The following is a 24,684-nucleotide window of genomic DNA, read 5'->3' as shown; positions in this document are numbered from 1 at the left end:
GGGCACAGTTCAATTGGTCGAGACATGAGCAGTACATCTGACTACATGATACCCAGAACGTGCCCGGATGTAAATACAACAGTATTCATGGGACCAAATGGCTGGAAGTCAGGCCAGGACCATGCCCAATACCTCAATATATACACCGACGGCTCCAAGATGGAAGGAGGCGTCCACATGAGGTGGTCATTTGTTCGTAGACAGTCAAGCGGCGATAAGATCCATGCAATCATCAGCGGTCAGTTCCAAAAATGTACTTGCAAGCAGGGAGTCACTAGATAGCCTAAGCACGACTAAGTCAGTGAGGATATACTGGGTTACCAGCCACCAAGGCATAGACGGTAACGAAACCGCGGACGAACTTGCAAAGGAAGGCGTTCGACTGGCGAGTGAAAGAACAAAAAACGTCCCTATCTCCCTAAGAACGCTCCAAAACGAGCTAGAGAGACGGGCTGACGCAAGCGCAAAGAGCAGGTGGAGGATTAATTCCGCAACCTGCACAATATCAAAAATCATGAGCAAAGAGCACAGCGAGAAACTCACTCACTACGTGCTGCATCTTCCTCGGAAGGACTGCAGAATGTTAGTGGGTATCCTTACAGGTCACTGCCTGTCCGCTGCACATGCAGTCAAGCTGGGTATTACCGACAATGCCAAATGCCGGAAATGTGATGAATCTGAGGCAATCGAAACTTTGGAGCATCTCATTTGCAAATGTCCGGCCCTAACGAGGGCAAGAATGAGATACCTAGGCTCTCCAGTTCTGGCATCGCTAGAAGATGCCTCCAGGAGGAAGCCAGGCGAACTCCTTGCCTTTGCGAAAAACACCCAGATATTCAAGGATCTCGAAACCCTCATCCATCCAGGAGTTTCCCCGGATAGCTATGGGCCATATTGGCCTATGTATGGCCCTCGAGGGCCGTCCAGTCTAATTAATGCGCCTGTATCATATGGCTATAAGGGTCGTCGGACCTGACACGGCGTGATGTTCCTTTATAAATTAATAAATGGACATATTTTGTCCAGTAAGATTCTTAATCAAATACGTTTTTCAGTTCCTTCTAGACCATCACGTTACTTTCGGCCTATAACTTTGGATATTTGTAAATCTAATTTCGAGGCACACGATCCTTTTCGCGTTTTATGTTCGCTTTACAACGACTTGTACTCTGTAACGTCCTGTCGTCCACGGGTAGTCAGCGGGACGTCCAGGGTCTGTGCAGATATATTTATTTGGTTCAGGCGTGGTTGCTGTAAGAGATTCCGACCCCGTCCCAGAGTAGAACGCTAGAGGATTATGCCGTAAATGTATCTTAATGTTTATTTACGTAAAAGGTACAATAATAATAATTCAATAATTTCATGCCGGATCTCGATTCTGGGGTACGCCGTAGTTCCGATTCGTCCTCGTCCCGAGTGCGGCTGTCCGATAGGGGGGATGCCGATAGTCCTGCCAGGGTATGGGCCTTTAAAGCCACCCGATAGCGAATGCGTTCGGACTCGAAAGTCAACCACGAGAGAATGCGTTCGGACTCGAAAGTCAACCGAACCCAGTAGTTGTCGGACTCGACAGTCAGCTCAGCGCCGTTTGTTGGACTCGAAAGTCAGCTCGGAGAAGTTCGGACTCGAAAGTCTGCAGATTCGGACTCGAAAGTCAGCTCGAAGACGTTTGGACTCGAAAGTCTGCAGATTCGGACTCGAAAGTCAGCAGAGACGTTTGGACTCGAAAGTCTGCAGATTCGGACTCGAAAGTCAGCCGAGAGAAGTGGACTCGAAAGTCGGCAGTGTTTCGGACTCGAAAGTCGGCAGATTCGGACTCGAAAGTCAGCCGAGAGAAGTGGACTCGAAAGTCGGCAGTGTTTCGGACTCGCAAGTCAGCCGAGAGAATCGGACTCGAAAGTCGGCAGTGTTTTGGACTCGAAAGTCGTCAGAGATTGGACTCGCAAGTCAGCAGAGAGAATTGGACTCGCAAGTCGGCAGTATTTTGGACTCGAAAGTCGTCAGATTGGACTCGCAAGTCAGCAGAGATCCTAACTACAATTTATAAATAGGAACCAGAGTTCCCAAAAAGTGACTTCGCTGCTAACTACTGGGGAGGTCAACTCGACCCAATCGCAGTCGGCTGCTAAGTGATTCATCCAGGGCCGCGGTCCGCTTTATATAGGCCCTGGCGCGGCTTCAGTGTGGCCAGAGTCCTGTGCGGGATTTGCCCGAATAGTGTGGCCAGTCGTTTGGTCTAGTGTGACCCTCCGCTCGCGATCAGTGGCGCGCGCGCGCATTCAATTCAAATTATCTCCATAATGTTGCAGATCCATTTCCTTATGTCCCTAATTGCTCCTATTTTGTTATATTTCCTACTATTAAGATATATTGTGCGCGTACAAGCGTCACACTCCCCCCCCGTTTGGGAGACGGTGTGCTACCACACCGTAAGATCTTTTCCCCGGTCGAAGACGCTTCTCCAGTTCGGGGTCCTGTCCATCGTTCCGTCTTTGTGCCGTTGCTTCCTGCGTTTCGCTCCTTGTTCTTTTCCCCGGGATGCCACTAGACCCGTCGCTCTCCGTTCGCTCCAGTCTTTCGCCGTTGCTTGTGTAATCGTGCCGTCTCCTTCCCACGATGCTCGTCCTGCCGTTGTTCTCGCGAAGTTGGCTACTTCCTGTACTGGCTCCTCTCCCTGGTCCACGTCCTTCTTCTCTACTTCCCCCTTTATCTGGTCCTCCAGCATTTCTTCTTCTTGATCCTCGTCTTCCTGCCCGTGCGGCTGTTCTTCCACTTGCTCTGCCATCCTTCCTATCTCGCCTGCTAGCGCCGTGGTGCTTCCACCTTCCTCTTGCCTCGATTCCTCTTCCAGGTCTTGTTGGATCACCATGTCGGATTCCTCTAATTCCTCGGTGCCCTCTTTCCTAGCGGCTGACCGAATGTACACCTTGGCCTCTCCACTTCCTGGTGTATTCCATTGGTCCGAAACCGCCTGGCCTGTGTGCCCTGATCGGTTCCATGCCGTCTCACAGCATCCGATGGTTTTGGGGTCCCTTTTAACAGGCCCACCGTCGGACTCTCTGCTGATCTCTTGGTCGAGTCTGTGCTGTGGTTGATCGAAACCTTCTGCTTCGATCATCTCAACTACCTCTGCCAGTTTGAGAAACTCGGGAAGTGTTTTGAACCCCGACCTCCTCGTGTATAGTTTTATCTGGCTTCGGCAATTCAGGTAAATGCGGTTCAATTTTTCCTCCGCCGTATACTCCGCAAACCTCATCATTTGCATCAGCTCCATTGCGAACCCTCTCGTTGGTTCGGTCTCTCCTTGCCTCCGATGCTGGATCTGCTCCTTGAGTTGCTCCTGATACCTCCGCGGCAAGAAGTACTCCACCAGCTCTCCCGTGACCTTCTCCCAACTGTCAAGCTTGTTTGGTGTGCAGTTCCACCAATCGCTCGCCGCGTCTTCCAGGATGAACGGCATGGTTTGCACCAACTGGTCGTGCCCGATGCCGTATCCCGTCGCCCAACCTTCCAGCTTCCTTATAAATTCCAGCGGGTTGGTCATTCCATCGTACGTTATTCCCCAGCTCCGTACTTGATCCAGGATTTCCACGTTTATCCTCCTCTCCATGATTGTATCTCCAGCTTTGCGTACGTCTAGCTCTTACAATCCTTGACCGTTTCCTTGTGGTCGTTGCTCTGACTCACGGTCTTGCTGCCTCTCTCTTAAATCTGCCTGCTAGCCATTACTCTTGGTGTCGATCTCTTGCAACCACCTGTCCTTGTTCGGGCGCCAATCTGTAACGTCCTGTCGTCCACGGGTAGTCAGCGGGACGTCCAGGGTCTGTGCAGATATATTTATTTGGTTCAGGCGTGGTTGCTGTAAGAGATTCCGACCCCGTCCCAGAGTAGAACGCTAGAGGATTATGCCGTAAATGTATCTTAATGTTTATTTACGTAAAAGGTACAATAATAATAATTCAATAATTTCATGCCGGATCTCGATTCTGGGGTACGCCGTAGTTCCGATTCGTCCTCGTCCCGAGTGCGGCTGTCCGATAGGGGGGATGCCGATTGTCCTGCCAGGGTATGGGCCTTTAAAGCCACCCGATAGCGAATGCGTTCGGACTCGAAAGTCAACCACGAGAGAATGCGTTCGGACTCGAAAGTCAACCGAACCCAGTAGTTGTCGGACTCGACAGTCAGCTCAGCGCCGTTTGTTGGACTCGAAAGTCAGCTCGGAGAAGTTCGGACTCGAAAGTCTGCAGATTCGGACTCGAAAGTCAGCTCGAAGACGTTTGGACTCGAAAGTCTGCAGATTCGGACTCGAAAGTCAGCAGAGACGTTTGGACTCGAAAGTCTGCAGATTCGGACTCGAAAGTCAGCCGAGAGAAGTGGACTCGAAAGTCGGCAGTGTTTCGGACTCGCAAGTCAGCCGAGAGAATCGGACTCGAAAGTCGGCAATGTTTTGGACTCGAAAGTCGTCAGAGATTGGACTCGCAAGTCAGCAGAGAGAATTGGACTCGCAAGTCGGCAGTGTTTTGGACTCGAAAGTCGTCAGATTGGACTCGCAAGTCAGCAGAGATCCTAACTACAATTTATAAATAGGAACCAGAGTTCCCAAAAAGTGACTTCGCTGCTAACTACTGGGGAGGTCAACTCGACCCAATCGAGGCCCTGGCGCGGCTTCAGTGTGGCCAGAGTCCTGTGCGGGATTTGCCCGAATAGTGTGGCCAGTCGTTTGGTCTAGTGTGACCCTCCGCTCGCGATCAGTGGCGCGCGCGCGCATTCAATTCAAATTATCTCCATAATGTTGCTGATCCATTTCCTTATGTCCCTAATTGCTCCTATTTTGTTATATTTCCTACTGTTAAGATATATTGTGCGCGTACAAGCGTCACAACTCTTTGTTATTTTTTGAAATGTCATTAGACTTCAACAAAATTAATATTTTAAGACACCTATCCTAGCCTCTGACCACCTGATGTAAGTCGGAGCATATCATTAAAAAACACTCCTTATGAGGTAAGGATATGGATTTATAATGGCAGATATTTGCTATTTCTTAATAATAAATAAATAAATAAATAAAATAAATAAAGGATTTTAGTACTCGCTGTGCCACGATGGATTTTGTCGGTTTGAACGGACTGAGGCGTAACGTAGGAGGTTGAATAGAATTTATAGTTTCCAAAGTTCTATGGCGCTCCGTTAGGAATGATTAAAGTTTCGGTCGCGTAGGAATTTCGGTTTTTTTGTTGGATGGATTGCTCCCATAATGAAAGCGTCAGCTTTGGGAGTTTCGTGGAACACAAATAAACCAGAAGGCAGTCCCAATTCTCAGTAGAAAGGCCGGATAGTAGACAATTTTGGATTGTATTTTACAGCTCCTTCAAGGCTGCCGAGGATTCGCGTTCAATGGACTGCATATTCAGTAATTTTTTCAGTTGGCTGTTTACCAACGCGCGTTTATTTTCGAAACGCTCAGATAGGTTGTTCCATGCTAAACGGAAACCGTCGTTAAGCCTAGTACTCTGACGAGAAAAACCCGCTGTCTAAATTATACAGCGGAATCGCTGTTTATTTCGCTACCGAGCTAGTGTGACCAAAAAAATTAAGGAAATTCCATGAAAATGTACTTTTTATGGCGTTTAAGGATTTTCCTTGGTCACACTGGACAGCTGTTTGTAAACAAATATTCAAAAAAATATTAAAAATATTAATAAATATGGCATTAAAATGTCCTTTGTGGGTTAAATTCCATATTATGGGCTTCCCCTTGACAGCCCCTATCAATGCCACCTTTTTCCTTCAACTTTCCCTCCATTAGGGGTGTCTAAATAAATCAAATGAATTATTTAGACAGCGCGATATCAGCTGTTTACTATCTTGATCTGGCAACGCCATTCAATTTTCGCAGGCTTCATTTTCGTCGTCAGAGTACCGAAAAAAACGACGTGTCTAAAAGTTCTTCTTCTTTTTTTTTCGACACCGTTTTTTTATATGGAGTTTGGCCGCTGTCTAAATTTATACAGCGGTTTTTTCTCGTCAGAGTACTAGGCTTTAGTGAGTGGCGAATTGGAAACTATGGAATGAGCTTCACCACTAGTCTTGGCTTTTAAGGGGGTTTCCTGAATTAGGAGGCCAAAAATTAGTTGTTTTTCGCATTTTTTTTTGGAAGGTAAAGAAACGACCAAGCTTCTTGCAATTTTTGGTATATTTTTATACATATTTAAAGCGCTTAAATAAATTAAAAAAAAAAAAAAAATTTCAAAATGGCGGACTTATAAGTAGTTCACTGAACCGCCTCGTCACAGCAGTTCCTAATTGGCGGGAAAGATAACTAAAAAACTTATTGACCGATTGAAACGAATAAAGGCTTATTCTCTTTAGAATTAAATTCTCTTCTAAATAGACTAAAACGGTTGTTGAAAACCGCTTTTTATATTTTTTCCAGCATGTTAAAGTCAATATTGCATTTTTCGGGATAAAATATTGACTTTAACATGCTGTAAAAAATATAAAAAGCGGTTTTCAACAACCGTTTTAGTCTATTTAGAAGAGAATTTAATTCTAAAGAGAATAAGCCTTTATTCGTTTCAATCGGTCAATAAGTTTTTTAGTTATCTTTCCCGCCAATTCGAAAAATGAGAAGTGGAGAAAACGCGCTTCAAAGTTCACCAAGCGCCTGCAAACCTGCTCGGCGCTCCTTTGCTTTCATCTCTGTATCTTCGAAAATACTTCGAATTGGCTTCTGAAATTTTTGTGGTATGTTCTTAGATAGTTTATCTATCGTTTTAAGCAATAAAAAAAAAATCGATTTTTTTTGCCTCCTAATTCAGGAAACCCCCTTAAATAGAACAACTTTTCTACAGGGGTCAGCGTAGGATTGTCGATATAGACCGCTGTGAAAAGGTCTCGGAAAGTCGGCCAGCGAAGATAATCGCCCGAGAAAACTTCGCACGGAGGAAGCCGACAGCCAGACGGAAAGGAATTTTGGGGCGCAGGAGGTTGGACTGGAACAGCTTTGGAAGAGATTGTATCGATCTGTTCCATGAGCTGGGCGGCACACCGTCCGTAAATAAAATAGGAGTAGTCGTATTTTCCCTTAAGAGTAGGCAAGGTGTCCTCCGCGCCCTCTAAGCCAACTGAAATTAGCTCTGAACAATCATCGTACTCTTTATCGACCTTATCCCATAGCGCTCTGACTTGGTCGAGATGGATTTGGCAAGAGTACTTGGATGGCGTGGGTGCTGCTGGATTGCAGACTCTGGACTCGAAGTGACTCAGACGGTCACAGATCAAAGTAAATTTTTCTAAAATGGAAGGAGCCATTCAGGATATTTTTTACAAAAATCTATATATATAAAAATGGAGACAAAAAATGTTACTAATGGCATCACAAGAGAACGGCTGGGCCGATTTGGCTCAAATTTTTTTCAGTTGTTTGTATTTGCCAGAAGTCCTTCCGGAAAAGTCGCTAGCGGCTCAACAGATGGACACACTGTTGTATGTAAAATTCTGAAACACCCTACAAAGATCATAGCTGCGTTAAAATTGTGCATCAATGAACTCGGTAAAAAAATATTTAAACAAAAAAATCGAGCTAACGAAGCATTACCAATTGGAAGTAATGCCTGCTGTTAGACGATCAAGTTTTGGACGGCGTTCACGCAATACAATAGGTATTCAGAGTTCCCGTAATAGTCGGACGCAAGAGGAACGTACAGAAATAAATGCATCGATACGTGCCCAAAATGGCACAGCTTCGCGCTCCACAAAGATCACCTCAAGCCCGACAAAATAATAGAGAAAGACGAGCCGCAAATGAAAACTTGAATCGCGCTGCATTCGCATACAATCCTGAAACATCCTACAAGGATCTTACCTGCGTTGTTATTGGTTCATTGTCTGTTGTATGTCAGCATTGCAATGCACCGAAGTTTCGGTTGAAAACCCCCGGCTTATGCTGTGCAGGTGGCAAAATTAAATTGCCCGTTTTGACTCACCCACCAGGGCCAGTGTATTCGCTACTATATGGAAATTCAGCCCAATCAAACAGTTTCCTAAAGCTTGCACAAAAATATAACGGATGCTTTCCAATTACGTCATTTGGAGTCGAGGTTTTTCATCAATCAGGCTACAATCCAAGTTATAAGGTAATGGCGTCTCTTTATTATTAAAATGAACTACTCCCATTTTTTTGAAATTGCATCCCAACATTCAGATTCAAGGGCAAATTCACCAACGAGCGGGCGCTTTGTTACCACCACAAAACAAAGATCATAAATTCCTTCAGTTCTATTTCATTGGTGATTCGGCAGTTGAACTAAATCACCGCTGTGCAATTTTTACTGCAACTAAACGTGAAATTATCGAACAATTGCAAAATCTTCTCCATGAGCATGAACTGAATTGAATATAATGCATTATGACGAACACAAAATCATTATCAGCGCTGACAAGAAAGACCCACTGGTAGCCATGCAAGACAATTTAATGCTCCCACCATCAATGAAGTCGCAGTGGTGATTTTTGGCGAGAATGTGGAATGACGCAATATTGTTTTGAAGCGTCGGGATAATGGCCAATTGCAGCGAGTTTATGAGACTCATCGGTCATATAATGCTCTTCAATACCCGTTGATGTTCTGTCGTGGAGAAGATGGGTATCACTTCAACATAAAGATGGTCAATCCAACATCAGGTTTGTTTACAAGTCATCACTTCTCTTTGATTCTACAACTAAGTTTGAATTCAAATTCCAGGAGAAGAAACGAATAAGAAGGTCAACTCTATGAATTTTTATGCGTATCGATTGATGATTTGACTAGATGTTGACAATCATCTGTTAAGATACCGCCGTTTGTTTCAACAGTACTGCGTCGACATGTACGTCAAAGTAAAAACGGAACGTCTCAATTTCATTCGTTTTAATCAGTCGAAGTTGCGGTCAGACGAGTACATTCACTTGCGTGACGCCATCGCTACTGAAGGACACGCGGCCAACATAGGTTGTTTGACCAATCTCCCAGCTACTTATGTTGGAAGTCCGCGCCATATGCAAGGGCAAATTTAAAGGAGAGGAATTTCTTATCCCACGAATTCCGATTATTCCAACAGATCTTCCATTCCAATTCAAGAGGATTCAGTTCCCAGTTCGATTGGCATTTGCGATGACAATCAATAAATCGCAAGGCCAATCGTTGGAAGTCTGCGGGATAAATCTGGAATATCCATGTTTTTCACATGGCCAGCTATACGTAGCCTGTTCGCGTGTGGGAAAGCCGTCATCATTATTTATTTTTGCACCGGATAACAAAACAAAAAATATCGCTCTCCACTGATTTCATGTCAAAAAAATTTGTCAATCCAACGACAGGTTTGTTTAAAAGTCATTACTTCTTTTTGATTCTCAACTAATTTTGAATTCAAATTTTAGCCTCAAATTTTTAGGAGAAGATAGGAATAAGGTCAGCTCTTTGAATTTTTATGCGAATCGATTGATGATGTTTCAACAGTACTGTTTCGACATGTACGTCAAAGTAGAAACGGAACGTCTCAATTTCATTCGATTTAATCAGTCGAAGTTGCGGTCAGACGAGTACATTCACTTGCGTGACGCCATCGCTACTGAAGGACACGCGCCCAACATAGGTTGTTTGACCAATCTCCCAGCTACTTATGTTGGAAGTCCGCGCCGTATGCAAGGGCCAATTTAAAGAAGAGGAAGTTCTTATCCCACGAATTCCGATTATTCCAACAGATCTTCCATTCCAATTCAAGAGGATTCAGTTCCCAGTTCGATTGGCATTTGCGATGACAATCAATAAATCGCAAGGCCAATCGTTGGAAGTCTGCGGGATAAATCTGGAATATCCATGTTTTTCACATGGCCAGCTATACGTAGCCTGTTCGCGTGTGGGAAAGCCGTCATCATTATTTATTTTTGCATCGGATAACAAAACAAAAAATATTGTTTATCAGATCGCTCTCCACTGATATCATGTCAAAAAAAAATTGTCAATCCAACGACAGGTTTGTTTAAAAGTCATCACTTCTTTTTGATTCTCAACTAATTTTGAATTCAAATTTTAGCCTCAAATTTTTAGGAGAAGATAGGAATAAGGTCAGCTCTTTGAATTTTTATGCGTATCGATTGATGATGTTTCAACAGTACTGTTTCGACATGTACGTCAAAGTAGAAACGGAACGTCTCAATTTCATTCGATTTAATCAGTCGAAGTTGCGGTCAGACGAGTACATTCACTTGCGTGACGCCATCGCTACTGAAGGACACGCGCCCAACATAGGTTGTTTGACCAATCTCCCAGCTACTTATGTTGGAAGTCCGCGCCATATGCAAGGGCAAATTTAAAGGAGAGGAATTTCTTATCCCACGAATTCCGATTATTCCAACAGATCTTCCATTCCAATTCAAGAGGATTCAGTTCCCAGTTCGATTGGCATTTGCGATGACAATCAATAAATCGCAATGCCAATCGTTGGAAGTCTGCGGGATAAATCTGGAATATCCATGTTTTTCACATGGCTAGCTATACGTAGCCTGTTCGCGTGTGGGAAAGCCGTCATCATTATTTATTTTTGCACCGGATAACAAAACAAAAAATATTGTTTATCACTGATTTCAAGTCAAAAAAATTTGTCAATCCAACGACAGGTTTGTTTAAAAGTCATCACTTCTTTTTGATTCTGAACTAATTTTGAATTCAAATTTTAGCCTACAATTTTTAGGAGAAGATAGGAATAAGGTCAGCTCTATGAATTTTTATGCGTATCGAATGATGATGTATCAACAGTAGTGTTTCGACATGTACGTCAAAATAGAAACGGAACGTCTCAATTTAATTTGTTTTAATCAGTCGAAGTTGGGGCGAGATAAAGTTCGCCGGGTCCGCTAGTTTACTATAAATATATATTAAAATTTTCTTTATGGGTCGAAGCTGAATTGGGAATTTGGGAACCAATCGGACTAATAATAATTATTTTTCATATAATATTTACTTTTGGAATATTTTATTTTTTCCTTTGTAATTTAAAACGGAAATTAATTCAAAATCCGGTCAGCACCGATTAGTATACGGTCACACTAATACGGATATGGAAGCGCACATGAATTTCTAACTGAATTTGTTAGTTGGAATTTTATAAAAAATAATTCAAAGTTATTTGATTCGCATTCGACCTTCATCGAGTTCAGACGTGCTTACGGACGACCGCTACGCGGGGTTTATTCTCGAAGTGTTTTTTCATGGTGAAAAAGTAAACTCGGAACTCTAAAATACGTACTGATAGTTAGGCCATGCCCTACAGTACGTATGACAATACGGACACTAGTGGGTGAGACGTGTTTTTGAGCTGCAAAGTTCATTTATATGGTGCCACGCGTAACAAGCTCAAAATAATGAGCGGCGATCAAATGAATGAGCGTAAAAGCTCTGCAAACCAAAGAAACGGCTGCTTTGCGTATTTCTCAACTCGCGATATCGAAGCAGAAAAAACGTCTACCAAGCCCAACCCGGCTCAACTGACCGCCGACGGCACGAGAGCGCGCTCTTGCTCACCCGCCCTACTCACTCCAGCTCCTACATCTTGGAGCTCCCAATGCCAAACCCCACCACCACCGGCTTCGATGGAAGACGCACCAACAACAGCAGTGCTGCAATTTCTGCAAACGCAGCAAAAGCAACAGCAACAACTGAACAAACGACCAATATTGCAAAATCGGTGCCAACGGCCGCAGCGCCAAATTCAGTGGTAACAAAAACCGTGAGCTCCGATAAGCAACAAGGGGTTCCGGCCATACAGACTGGCATGGATCGCTACATCCAAATTAAGCGTAAGCTTAGCCCACATAACACGGTTGATAACAAACCTAAGATCAACCGTGTCACCAAAAGCTACGACCCAAGCAACTCCAACAGATTTTCTCCGCTAGCAGCTGATGAGAATAACCAAGCAGAGCCGGAGCAAGAGACTCAAAAACAGCCAAAGCCCCAACCCATTTATATTAGGGAGAAAAGCTCAAACGCCCTGGTCAACAAAATTGTTGCGCTGGTTGGGGACGGAAACTTTCATGTTGTTCCGCTTATTAAAGGGAACATTTGCGAAACAAAAATTCAAGCCAAAACAGAAGAACACTTCCGGGCTGTGTCTAAATACCTGGAAGAATCCAAAAAGAATTTTTACACCTACCAAGTAAAAAGCAGCAAGGGACTGCAAGTCGTGTTAAAAGGAATTGAACCAGACGTCGCCCCCTCTGAGATAGTGGATGCCCAACATTATAAATAAAAACAAAAAGCCGCAACCACTTTTCAAAGTCGAACTGGAGCTAGAAAGTAAAACCCTGAAGAAGAATAAAGTTCACCCGATCTACAAGTTGCAGTTCCTATTGCATCGAAGAATCACCGTGGAAGAACCGCAAACCGAACAAACGCAACGGTTCTGTGCAATGCACAAATTGCCAGGAGTATGGACATACAAGGACATACTGCACCCTTCGGTCATTCTGCGTAGTCTGTGGAGACTTCCACAATTCCGCACACCGCCCTGCGAACAAAGAAGACCCAAAAACGAAAAAATGCGGAAACTGTTGAAGAAATAACACAGCTAACTACAGAGGCTGCGTGGAGGCCCTACACAACATTCCCCGAAGCACTGACGTGGCTGTGGCTGACTTGGCCGCCACGGAAGATACTACGCCAAGCCAAGAAAACAAGAACGATGGTCCCATGGAATTCAGGAGGAGCAGCAGGATCGTAAGATCCCCGACCCTCCCTGCGAGCAAGGCTCCGTCGGACAGCGGAACTGCTGCTTCCCCAACCCCAAAACGGACACGGGACGCCGCCAGCCCAGCAGGCTCTCAGCGAGTTACGCCGCCGAAGAGATGCAGGGCATCCCAGTGCCTGGAAAACATTGCGGAGTTGGGCAAGATCCTGGACGAGGTCCTCCACGATATCAACGTCAAGCAGGTCAAGCAGCGAGGGTGAAAGACCTGCAAGCCAACATAGGCGAGTGGCTTAACTCCGCCAGCAAAGACAGAGGAAACGGATCGCCCTGAACCCGAAGCTACGTGTCACAAATGTAGTGGTGGGAGTACCGTAGAGGGCACCCAGAGACGGGACGCCGAGCAACAGACCCACAAAGTCTGGTGCAAAGATGGAGCATCACATACGGAGGCCCAGCGCGAGTGCGAAGCAATTGCGGCGCGCTCCCATGCCGACTGGAGCCATTAGTTCGGACAAACCCTCCACCAACCGGTCACCAATGGCCAACGCGGCCAAACACAGGGCCCGAACCCACCATTGCCCATAGGCCCGACTACTGGAGGCACCAAAGCAGAAGGAAGCGCCTGGAGAACATTTACGAGGAAAAAAGAGGCGAAAGAAAAACGATGCTCCTCCTCGATCCCGGCCGGACGCAGCCATCATATCTGCGAAAGGGAAGACGTACAGTGAAATCCTGGCCATGGTCACCCGAAGCGGAGGCAGCCACAACGAACCACAAACGGCAACCTCTTGCTGGAGATGACGAAGGAGAGTGCTGAGAGCGCAGAGTCCATGCGTACGTGCACAGCGCAGGTGCTCGGCGACTCGGCGGAGGTGCGAGCCATGCCGGAGGACTCGAAGGTGGCAGTTCTTGAGATCCGAGAGTTAGACGCCCTAACTAAGGAGCCCGAGCTAGTGGCTGCGATCGCCGAGCAATACAGCCTGGATAAGGCAAAGGTCAAGGTGCGAAGCATCCGCCCGGGATATGCCGAGTCCCAGACGGCTGTAATAAGCCTTCCATGCTCCCTGGCCAAGGCGGTGCTGAAGAGAGGAAAACTACGCATAGGTTGGTCCTCATGTTCGATCAGGGAAAGGACGGGCCCCCCAAGATGCTATCGGGGAAAAGGGCCATAAAGCTGCAAAGTGCTCTAACGAGCCAAAATGCTTTATCTGCGCTGCGTCCGGCAAGAAGGAGACGAGGCACCAGGCAGGCAGCAAAAGTTGCCCGCCAAGGAGCTCCAGCAGCAGTTTAGCCAGCCCCCGTAATGCGTCATGCAATTGATTCAGCTGAACCTGAATCATTGCAGGGCCGCGCAGGACCCGCTGATGCAGACAGTGCGCGACCTAGACGTGGAGGTGGCAGTGCTCAGCGAGCCATACAAGGCTCCTAGCACACACGGCTGGGCCACGGACCGATCCGGCAAGGCTGCGCTATGAATGTGTGGACGGGAACACACTCACTTGTCCGACGTCAGATCGGCGGATGGTTTCGTTCGTGGTAGAGCTGGCGGGGTGTGGGTGTATAGCTGCTACCTGGCTCCGAGCCTCACCCTGGAGGCGTTCAGCAGCATCATTGAAGCGCTCGGCGACGACATCCGGGGACGAAGCAACTCAATAGTGGGCGGCGACTTCAACGCATGGGCCCAGGATTGGGGGTCGCCCACAACCAACGCCCGAGGCCGCACCACCCTGGAGGCCTTCGCTTCCCTGGATATCGCTCTGCTCAACGAGGGTACCCAGCAAACCTTCAATAGGGCGGGAGCAGGGTCCATAATAGACCTTACATACGCTAGCAGTGCACTAGCCTGCCAAGCCAGGTGGAAAATTAGCGAAATTTACACAGCCAGCGACCACGAGGCCATCCTCGTTTCCCTCGCCGAGAACTCACCCCGCAGATCGGCTCCGCCTAGCGCAAACAAGGCGTACCGGCAGGACACGTTCAACGCTCAAGCGTTCTCGAGTGCCCTAGCAGGCCTAGCCACCGATGAGACAGACAGTGCCAATGTCGCTGCGTTCAAGCTGGCGGTCGCGGTCGAGCGTGGATGTGACGCAAGCATGCAGCAACGGAAAACGTTCCGAAGGCACCACACACCTGTTTACTGGTGGAATGACGACATAACTACCCTACGCTCATTTTGCCTCCAAGAGAGCGCGCGGCTCGCCGAACCTTCCAGCCCGTAGCGAGGCGTATAAGATCGCAAGGGCTGCCCTGAAGAATGCGATAAGGACCAGCAAAAGAGAGTGCTTCCTTAAGCTCTGCGATAACGTCGAGGATGACCCATGGGGCGGGGCATACAAAAAGGTGGTGAAGCGCGTGAACGCCGGCAGTAAAGAATCATCGGACCCGGAGGCCCTGGAAGGCATAGTTCGGGTGCTTTTTTCAGTTGGTCATCCGCTGCACTACCCCGTGAGCAGCGAGTCCTTGGAGATTTGCCCGGTCTCGGACCAGGAAATTATAGTGTCCGCGAGGTCCCTAAACAACAAGAAGGCACCGGGTCCCGAATCGATCCCTAACAGGGCGACCCAAATGTTGCTCTCCCTGCATCCCAAGGTGATCGTCGAGATCTTCAACAAGTGCCTGGCGGAAGGATCGTTCCCAGAGCGATGGAAGCGACAGAAGCTCCTTCTTCTGCCGAAGCCGGGGGAGCCCGCGGGAGAGGCGTCGTCGTACAGACCCATCTGTCTGCTGGACACGATCGGGAAAATCTTCGAGAAGGTGATTGTTGCGAGGCTGGAGGATGCAATAGAGCGCGCGGGAGGACTCTCATCAAACCAGTTCGGTTTTCGGAAACGGAAATCGACTCTGGACACCATCGAAATGGTCACCAACTTGGCCGCGAATGCCATCGCAGGCACAAGATGGAAAAACGGCGCCAAAGAGAACTGCCTAGTGGTAACGCTAGATATCCGAAACGCGTTCAATTCTGCGGATTGGAGGCGGACACTGGAGGCCATGGAAGCCTTCAGCATCCCCGGTTACCTACTGAGGATCATCCGCAGCTATTTCAGCGAGAGGATGCTCATCCTGGATACCTCCTCGGGCTCCAGAACGCATGAGGTCTCAGCCGGAGTCCCGCAGGGCTCCGTCCTGGGTCCTCTACTCTGGAACACGATGTATGATGGAGTGCTTAGCCTTCCGCTTACCGCAAACACCACCATAGTCGGCTTCGCTGACGACGTGGCGCTGGTGGTCGTAGCGAAAGAGCTGGCAGAGGCAGAGTCAGCGGCAAACAGCGCGATCAGAGCGGTCGAGTCGTGGCTGGCAGTCGGCGGCCTAGAACTTGCCTCGCATAAGTCGGAAGCAGTACTGATTTCCAGCAGGAAGCGCGTGGAGACGGCCGAGATACGGGTAGGCGGCCTCCCAATTACCATCTTGGATACACGCCTCTGCTTCAGAGAGCATTTGGAGTATATCCACAAAAAGGCCAGCGAAACAGCAAGATCTCTCTCCATAATCCTGCTAAATACCAGAGGCACTAAGCAGCGCAGGAGGAAGCTGCTCACGAGTGTGATAACTTCGCAACTTCTCTACGCAGCCCCAGTCTGGGAAGAGGCAGCGAAGGTCAAAAGCTACGTGAGGGGCGCGGAAGGAACCTACCGCTTCAGCGCTCTGAGAGTAGCGTGCGCCTTCAGGACCGTCTCCGACGAAGCGGCCCCTGGTCATTGCAGGACTGGTGCCGCTAGAAGATCTAGTGCAGGAAGCCCGCCTCCATAGCGTGCCGGATAATCCAACGGCAAGGCGCGAGGCCAGGAGCAGTGCCAGACGCAGAAGCGTTGTCAGGTGGCAGGACAGGTGGGACAGATCCATCAAAGGCCGCTGAACCCACCGCCTGATTCCAGACATCAAGAGCTGGATAAGTCGGAAGCACGGAGAAGTCGACTTCTACCTGACACAGGCTCTCAGTGGTCACGGATGCTTCAAAAGCTTCGGTCACGACACCGAGGATCACTGCCCAGAATGCGGAACCAGGGTGGAAGAGAACGCGCACCACGTACTCTTTGATTGCCATCGTTTCCATCATGAGCGGCAGGCGCTGGAGGAGGTCGTGAGTACGGCCATCTCAGTGGACAACCTGGTTTCCACCATGCTGGTCAGCCAGGTGGCCTGGGATGCGACAGCCATGTTCGTGGCAAGCGTCTTGAAGATCCTGAGGACCCTGGAGAACGAGAGAAGGACGCGAGCGGAGTAGGCGGCCTGCATATCGCGCGAATGCCTAGCGGGGGTACCGTGCGACACGGCCCTCTACACTGTTTCTGTTGCTCCTTCCGAGCAACCCTGTGTTATATATGTAGTTATAGTCTTAAATGTTATGTTTTCAAATAAAATAATATATATATAAAAAAAAAAAACAAGAAAGGAAGCTTGTATACCCTTGCAGATTGGTTTCGATGTTTATATTATAGATTTAAATGCTGAAAACGCTCACAAAACAGAGTTTCATTACATTTTACCTATACTTATTATGTTTACAGTTTGACAGTTACAGTTTTACATTCCCAACTTTATATATTTTATACATTTACCGATCGCTTCTAAATCAAAATTCTAGAATAATAAAAAAAGCTTATATCTCAGAGTAGATAAACATACGTTGAAAAACAACGAAGCTATAATTTTTTTCCTATTTATTTCTCGATCGTTCCTATGGCAGCTATATCATATAGTCGTCCGATTTTCATAAAATTTTCACCAAAATTCTGAAATAATATAAAATGGCCATATCTAAAAAATGGTGCAAAAATGTTGAAAAACAGCAAAGTTATAATTTTTTTCTAAAAATATATCGAACATTTGTATGGCAGCTATATGATATAGTCGTCCGATCCGGCCCGTTCCGACATATATATGGATAGCTTTAAAACTGAGGGACTAGTTTGCGTAGAAACAGACAGACAGACAGACGGACAGACAGACAGACGGAGAGACGGACATGCCTAGATCGACTCGGCTGTTGATGCTGATCAAGAATATATATACTTTATAGGGTCGGAAACGTCTCCTTCACTGCGTTGCAAACTTCTGACTGAAATTATAATACCCTGCAAGAGGCTGCGTGGTCTACAAGGAGCTGAAGAGTCGCATGCGACGAGCAACAGCTACACGCCAACAAAATACACAAAATGTGTATTATAATTCAAAAACTACTCCAGATGTATGTTTTGCCAAAGCAGACAGATCCTCTTTTGGCCCGCTAAATGCCCCTCCCGGGCATCTCCTACGCTGAAGCTCTAGGAACAGGTATGCAAAATCCTCCCCCCTCAAACTCAGTAAACGCTCAGCAGGCCCCAGGAACCTGGAATCCATGCCATGCAACAAATTATGATGGAACTCATGTCATTTATGAAAACGACCATGCAAACGCTCGTCCAGAATCAGAATATGGTGATACAGTTGCTTGTAGCACAACAGTCGAAATAATCAATGTCTAATCTACGTATATCCACGTGGAATGCCAACGGCGTCTCACGGCATAAACTGGAACTAACACAATTCGTAAATGAAAACCTCATCGACGCCATGCTACTGGTTGAAACGCACCGCACAAGCAGATACAACTTTCATATAAGAGGTTATACCTTCCACCGCACAGATCATCCAGATGGTAAAGCCCACGGCGGGACCGGCATTTTTATCAGAGAACGTATCAAATACCATTTTCACCAAAGGTTTGCAACAAATTTCTTGCAAGCTACGTCAATAAAAGTGCAGTCAGGTAACGGCAACCTTTGCATTGCTGCTGTCTACTGCCCTCCTCGCTTAACAATCTCTGAAGGTCAATTCATGGATTTTTACAACTCTCTTGGAGATCGATTTATAGCTGCAGGAGATTACAACGCCAAGCATACGCATTGGGGATCGCGCCTCGTGACCCCCAAGGGAAGCCAACTGTATAACGCTCTCATCAATGTGAGAAATAAACTGGACTACGTTTCCCCTGGTAGCCCCACATATAGGCCCGCAGACCCCAGAAAGATACCCGATCTAATTGACTTCGCGGTGACTACTAAAAACATCCCACGCAATTTAATAAACGCCAAGGCCCTTCCAGACCTTTCTTCAGATCACTCGCCGCTGTTGATAACCCTCCTTCAAAGCCCAGAAAATACGGATCGCCCCGATAGGCTGACGTCGCACAGAACCAATTGGATGAAATACAAAAAGTATGTGAGTTCCCACATTGAGCTAGCCCCCCAGCTCAATACTGCAGCCGACATCCTCGACCTCCGCACTGGAAGAGGTACTTGTGACTGCAGCCAGAATCTCAACACCACAACAGATGGATGTGCAAAAAATCAAAATCAAAACGAACCAGCATATTGAACAGCTTTTCCAAGAAAAGAGGCGTCTGCGACGGGCGTGGCTAACCAATAGATCGCCATGCTCAAAGCAACGTCTAAATGAAGCCACACGCAAACTAAGCCGGGCCCTGAAGCAAGATGCCGAAAAAGCACAATTAAGATATATTGAAAAACTCTCGCCAACTAGCACAAAGCATCCCTTATGGAGAGCTCACCCAACTTTAAGCTCACCGGCTGAAACCATCACCCCGATAAGAAAGTCATCTGGTTGCTGGGCCCGCAGCGACAAAGACAGAGCCGAAACTTTTGCCTCACATCTCCAGGGCGTTTTCCAGCCGAACCCTGCTGCAAATCCATTTGAACTACCGCAAATCCACACTGAAACGGAATCTACTCCAGCATCATTTCGTCCGAACGAGATAGCGAAGGGAACTGAAGCCGAAAAAGGCTCCCGGCGATGACCTAATAACTCAAAAAATGATAATTGAACTTCCGAATTGTGCCATTGAGGTCATCTGTAAAATCTTCAATGGGATCATAAGTCTCGGCCATTACCCAACAAAATGGAAAAAATCTATATTTATAATGATACCGAAACCCGGAAAAGACCTCACGACTCCATCTTCTTACCGACCAATAAGTCTACTATCATGCTTGTCCAAGTTATTTGAAAAATGCCTACTAAAGCGCATAATTCCTTATCTGGGAGCTCACAACATCATCCCGCTCATCAATTTGGCTTCAGAGAAAAACATGGAACTATCGAGCAAGTTAACAGAATAACATCAGAAATTCGCACAGCCTTCGAGCATCGAGAATATTGCAGCGCGATATTTCTCGATGTTTCTCAGGCATTCGACCGCGTCTGGCTCAACGGCCTCATGCACAAAATAAAAACACTTTTGCCGGTGTTGGAGGGGGGCGCCTTTAAGTCTGAAATGCACTCGAAATAAATAAGAACACGGAGACTTATCGGGGTGTTACGCGACGGGCGTCGATGTCTTTATTTGATCGTAGGTAAATTGGTACTGAATACAAAGTCGAAACTAAAGCTAGGGAGAGCGGATTAGAAGCTCTAGGGACTGGATGGTTCCCTTGGCAGACTCGGCATTGGTAGGATAAAATACCTCGGGAACGTCTGCTCTTGCTGTCGTCGTACGGAACCCAGTAATTGGAGGAATCGGCAGAAGCGGTCACTCGTGTGGAGAACGAGGAAATCCTTTGGATGGGTGCAGGAATTTGTGGTGCGTCATCACGAGGATTCGGAACACTGGATGAAGTGTTGCTTGGATGCAACAATGTGTGATGCCGACCGTGACAAGTCAGACAGTTGTGGGCGCTTGTACAATTATGGAGTGGATGACCGCTTGCAAAGCACTTTAAGCACAACTGCTTTTTCTCAATGTATGAAGTACGATCTTCTATCGTCATTTGGAGGAAGCGTGGACATTTACGCACGGGATGGTTCTCTGCAGAACACAAATCGCATCTTTTGGATAAGTTAACAATCCGCGTACTAAAGGATTGTAGTACTCGCGGTGCCACGATGGATTTTTTCGGGTTGGACGGACTGAGGCGTATCGTAAGAGGTTGGATAGAATTTATAGATTCCAGAGTTCTATGGCGCTCAGTAAGGAAAGAAGCTAATTCTCGCCACGTCGGAATTTCAGTTTTATTTGGTAAGGACTGCTCCCATAATGAGAGCGTCAGCTTTGGAAGCTTCGTGGAACACAAATAAACCAATAGACAATCCCAATTATTCGTAGGAAAGCCGGACAGAGTTAGGGATGTGAGGCAATTTTGAATTGTATTTTGCAGCTCCTTCAAGGCTGCCGAGGACTCACGTTCAATGGACTGAATGTTCAACAATTTCTTCAGTTGGCTGTTGACCAATGCGCGTTTATTTTCGAAACGCTCAGATAGGTTTTTCCATGCTGAGCGGAAACCGTCGTTGGTCAGTGGCGAATTTGAAACTATGGAATGAGCTTCACCACTCGTCTTGGCATTTAAATAGAACAATTTTTCTACAGGGGTCAGCGTAGGATTGTCGATATAGACCGCTGTGAAAAGGTCCCGGAAAGTCGGCCAGCGAAGATAATCGCCCGAGAAAACTTCCGTTTCGCACGGAGGAAGCCGACAGCCAGACGGGAAGGAATTTTGGGGCGCAGGAGGTTGGACTGGAGACGATTTGGAGGAGATCGTATCGATCTGTTCCATGAGCTGGGCGGCACATCGTCCATAAATAAAATAGGAGTAGTCGTATTTTGCCTTAAGAGTAGGCAAGGTGTCCTCCGCGCCCTCTAACCCAACTGAAATCAGCTCTGAACAATCTTCGTACTCTTTCTCGTGGGTCTCGTGGTTGTCTCTGTTCCTCTGCGTTTCGCATTACACTCTAAAACTCAAGCTCATCCAAAATGGCTCCTCCATCATACAGCGATTTGGGCAAGCAGGCTCGCGACATCTTCAGCAAAGGCTACAACTTCGGCCTGTGGAAGCTCGATCCGAAGACCAAGACCTCGTCGGGCATCGAGTTCAACACAGCCGGACACTCCAACCAGGAGTCTGGCAAGGTCTTCGGCTCCCTGGAGACCAAGTACAAGGTCAAGGACTATGGCCTGACCCTCACTGAGAAGTGGAACACAGACAACACGCTGTTCACCGAGGTCGCTGTCCAGGATCAGCTGCTCGAGGGTCTGAAGCTTTCCCTGGAGGGTAACTTTGCCCCCCAGTCTGGCAACAAGAGCGGCAAGTTCAAGGTGGCCTACGGCCATGAGAATGTCAAGGCCGATTCCGATGTCAACATTGACCTGAAGGGCCCCTTGATCAACGCCTCTGCCGTGCTTGGCTACCAGGGATGGTTGGCCGGCTACCAGAGCGCATTTGACACACAGCAGTCCAAGCTGACCACCAACAACTTTGCCCTTGGCTATGCCACCAAGGACTTTGTCTTGCACACAGCTGTCAACGATGGCCAGGAGTTCAGCGGCTCTATCTTCCAGCGCACTTCGGACAAGCTGGATGTGGGTGTGCAGCTGTCGTGGGCCAGCGGCACCAGCAACACCAAGTTCGCCATCGGCGCTAAATACCAGCTGGACGATGATGCCAGCGTGCGCGCCAAGGTGAACAACGCTAGCCAGGTTGGATTGGGCTACCAGCAGAAGCTGCGCGATGGCATCACTCTGACCTTGTCCACGCTGGTCGATGGCAAGAACTTCAATGCCGGCGGCCACAAGATCGGTGTTGGTCTGGAGCTGGAGGCCTAAGTCGATGCTTCCCCGCGCCAGTCGAGGAATATTTGAACTTGTCTAACATCCCCACACGCCCAACAACAACAACAGCAGAATCAGCAATAGCAAAAGTGCAGTAACAACAAGAACAACAAAATAAAAGTGAACAGATATTCTACAAACTAAAAAAACAACTACACATTCAAACTATAATGAGAATCTTTCACATCTTAACGATTAGACCCTGACCCAGCCTCCCGAATTTGCAGAGAACACCAGAGACACTGCCAGCAAAAATGATGCAAGGGGAATGGGGTCCGCAGTCCGTCGTCGTTGGATGTAGCTTTGTTTAGTGCATTGAAAATTAGCAAATTTGTTGTTGGCAAAATACTACAATTCAGTAAAAATACATTTACCTATTAAACAAAACTAAAGAATCTAAAATCGTGTGGCTCAAATGGAACTACATTCTATCATTTAGTTGCTGTCTTTTATGGGTTTGCCCCACATTCTCTCTTTTGGTGGCGCTATCAAAATGCACAAAATCCCACAAAAACCACAATCATTATTAATCCTTTAACTTTTCGTTGTGCATTTACATAAAAAACAAATGATTACGAAATGTATGTCAAAACGTTGAGAAAAAACTGATCAAGGAAAACGCTTATGAAAAGAAAGGTTTATCTGAGACACAAAGTTAGAAAGCGAAAGCAAAAAAGTTGAGCAAAGCAAATTGCAAAACAGTTATGGTTGGTACGGCTAAGAAGAGTCGTGACCACAAACACAGCCAATGTACACACGGTCGCCCAAGGCCTATGTCATGTCTGCGGGGATGGGCCCGCATTATCGAACCCACTGCTACGGCAAACACAAGCCATTGAGCCAGAGAAAAAACAAGCAAAAAATCCAAAAAAAAAAAAAAAAAAAAAAAAAAAAAAAAAAAAACCACAAGTGTTCGGCTGGGGGGGGGGGGAATTATTCCTTCAATATTTCCAGATAAGCACAAATTATTATTAAAGCACTCCCGCGCCGCAGTCAGCGAAAACACCGTAGAAATCACCGCACGAAAGAGAAAATCACCACCAAACGAAATGAGAGTAGTAGGCCGGGGGCGTGGTTATTTTCAATATAAAATGTTCTGGACTCGGTCCGCTTTATTTGCTGGCATAAAAGGAATTAAATGTACAAGTTGGAGTGAGAGATCAGAACCGCCGATCGCCCAGAGTCGAAAGCCTCCGCTAGAAGAGCGAGAGAGCAAGCTGCGCAAGAGCGCAAGCTGAGAGCGAGAGCGCGCTGAGGAGCTTTGCAGAAGCGGGAGCGCTTCGGAGTCGCGCGGGGGGGAAACGAAAGCTCCTGACCTGAACATTCCGCCCCCCTTGCAATCACTATGGGTTGCAATAAAGTCTGCTCCTCATTACGGCGTGTGACAGGCCCCGGACAGGACCCATCCAAATACGGTGCTTTGGGCCACCGGCAATCCATCCTGCACTTTCAGGAACCCAGGCTGCATAACTTTGGGGTACACATCCGCACCCAGGATGACGGAGATCGTAGCCGGAAGGTAGAACCGTTCATCAGCCAAGGTGATGTCCTTGAAATAGGCCCGCACAGTCTCATCCAACTGTCGGATCAGAGTGCAGACGCGCACGTGAGGCTCCACTTTGAAAACGAGGTCGAGCCGGACATGGGCGTTCGTTTTCGAGCCGACGGTGGCTGAGCAGATCTGTTCAGCACCCACCGCTGTCGTTGAAAGTCGCAAAGAAGTCGCCAGCGACGCGTCAATGCAGCTCATAGGCGTGCATGCGTCGATAAGCGCCGCTGTGTCGAACACTCGCATCCCGGTGTCAATCCGCACCAGCGCGGTCGGGAGGAGGTTCACGCGGTATCGCTGAAGCAACGTGGCCAGTGAAGGCCCTGTCGGAACTCCCTGCGGGGCGAATGCCGCGGTTCGTGGAGAGGCCGACGAATGCCGTGGAGAGGCCGAAGAATGCCGAGGAGAGGCCGACGACAGCTGAAGAGAGGCCGCAGAGCGCCGAGGAGAGGCCGAAGAGCGCCGAGGAGAGGCCGAAGAGCGCCGAGGAGAGGTCGAAGCGTAGTGAAGAGAGGTCGAAGCGTGGTGAGCAGAAGCTGAAGCGCGAAGAGAGGGCGGCGTCAACTGACGGGAACGGCGTAAATACAGCGGCTGCTCCTGCATATGCAGCAGTGTGTGGTGCTCTCCGTTGCAGATCTTGCACCTATCGCCACGGCGGCACGCTCCATCCGAATGCTCGTGAGCCAAGCAGTTGGCGCAATAGCGATTCGCGAGGACCGCGCGGAGCCTCTTTTCGATGCTCAGCCGCAAGAATCTGCGGCACTTCCGTAGAGGGTGGACTCCGTGGCAGACTCGGCAAC

The 24,684-nt window shown here is 47.6% G+C and overlaps 2 protein-coding genes across 2 annotated transcripts in view; one reads left to right on the top strand and one right to left on the bottom strand.

Moving 5' to 3' along the window:
• The window catches only part of lovit (loss of visual transmission), a 464,165-nt gene that overhangs the window by 59,477 nt on the left and 380,004 nt on the right, over nucleotides 1-24,684 (bottom strand). The gene's annotated exons all lie outside the window — the stretch shown is intronic.
• LOC108073520 (voltage-dependent anion-selective channel-like) lies at nucleotides 21,419-22,737 on the top strand. The gene has a single exon (XM_017165199.3). It carries the CDS (start codon nucleotides 21,481-21,483, stop codon nucleotides 22,327-22,329), a length of 849 nt encoding a protein of 282 aa, XP_017020688.1. The 5' UTR covers nucleotides 21,419-21,480; the 3' UTR covers nucleotides 22,330-22,737.

Source organism: Drosophila kikkawai, chromosome 3R (assembly GCF_030179895.1).
Source record: "Drosophila kikkawai strain 14028-0561.14 chromosome 3R, DkikHiC1v2, whole genome shotgun sequence".
Classification (NCBI taxonomy): Eukaryota; Metazoa; Arthropoda; class Insecta; order Diptera; family Drosophilidae; genus Drosophila; species Drosophila kikkawai.
Note: the sequence above shows the minus strand (reverse complement) of the source record. Positions and strands in the feature narration are given on the sequence as shown.

Bases quoted from the DNA above. Each gene is read 5' to 3' on its own strand.
- LOC108073520 (XM_017165199.3), top strand. From the start codon at position 21,481: ATGGCTCCTCCATCATACAGCGATTTGGGCAAGCAGGCTCGCGACATC.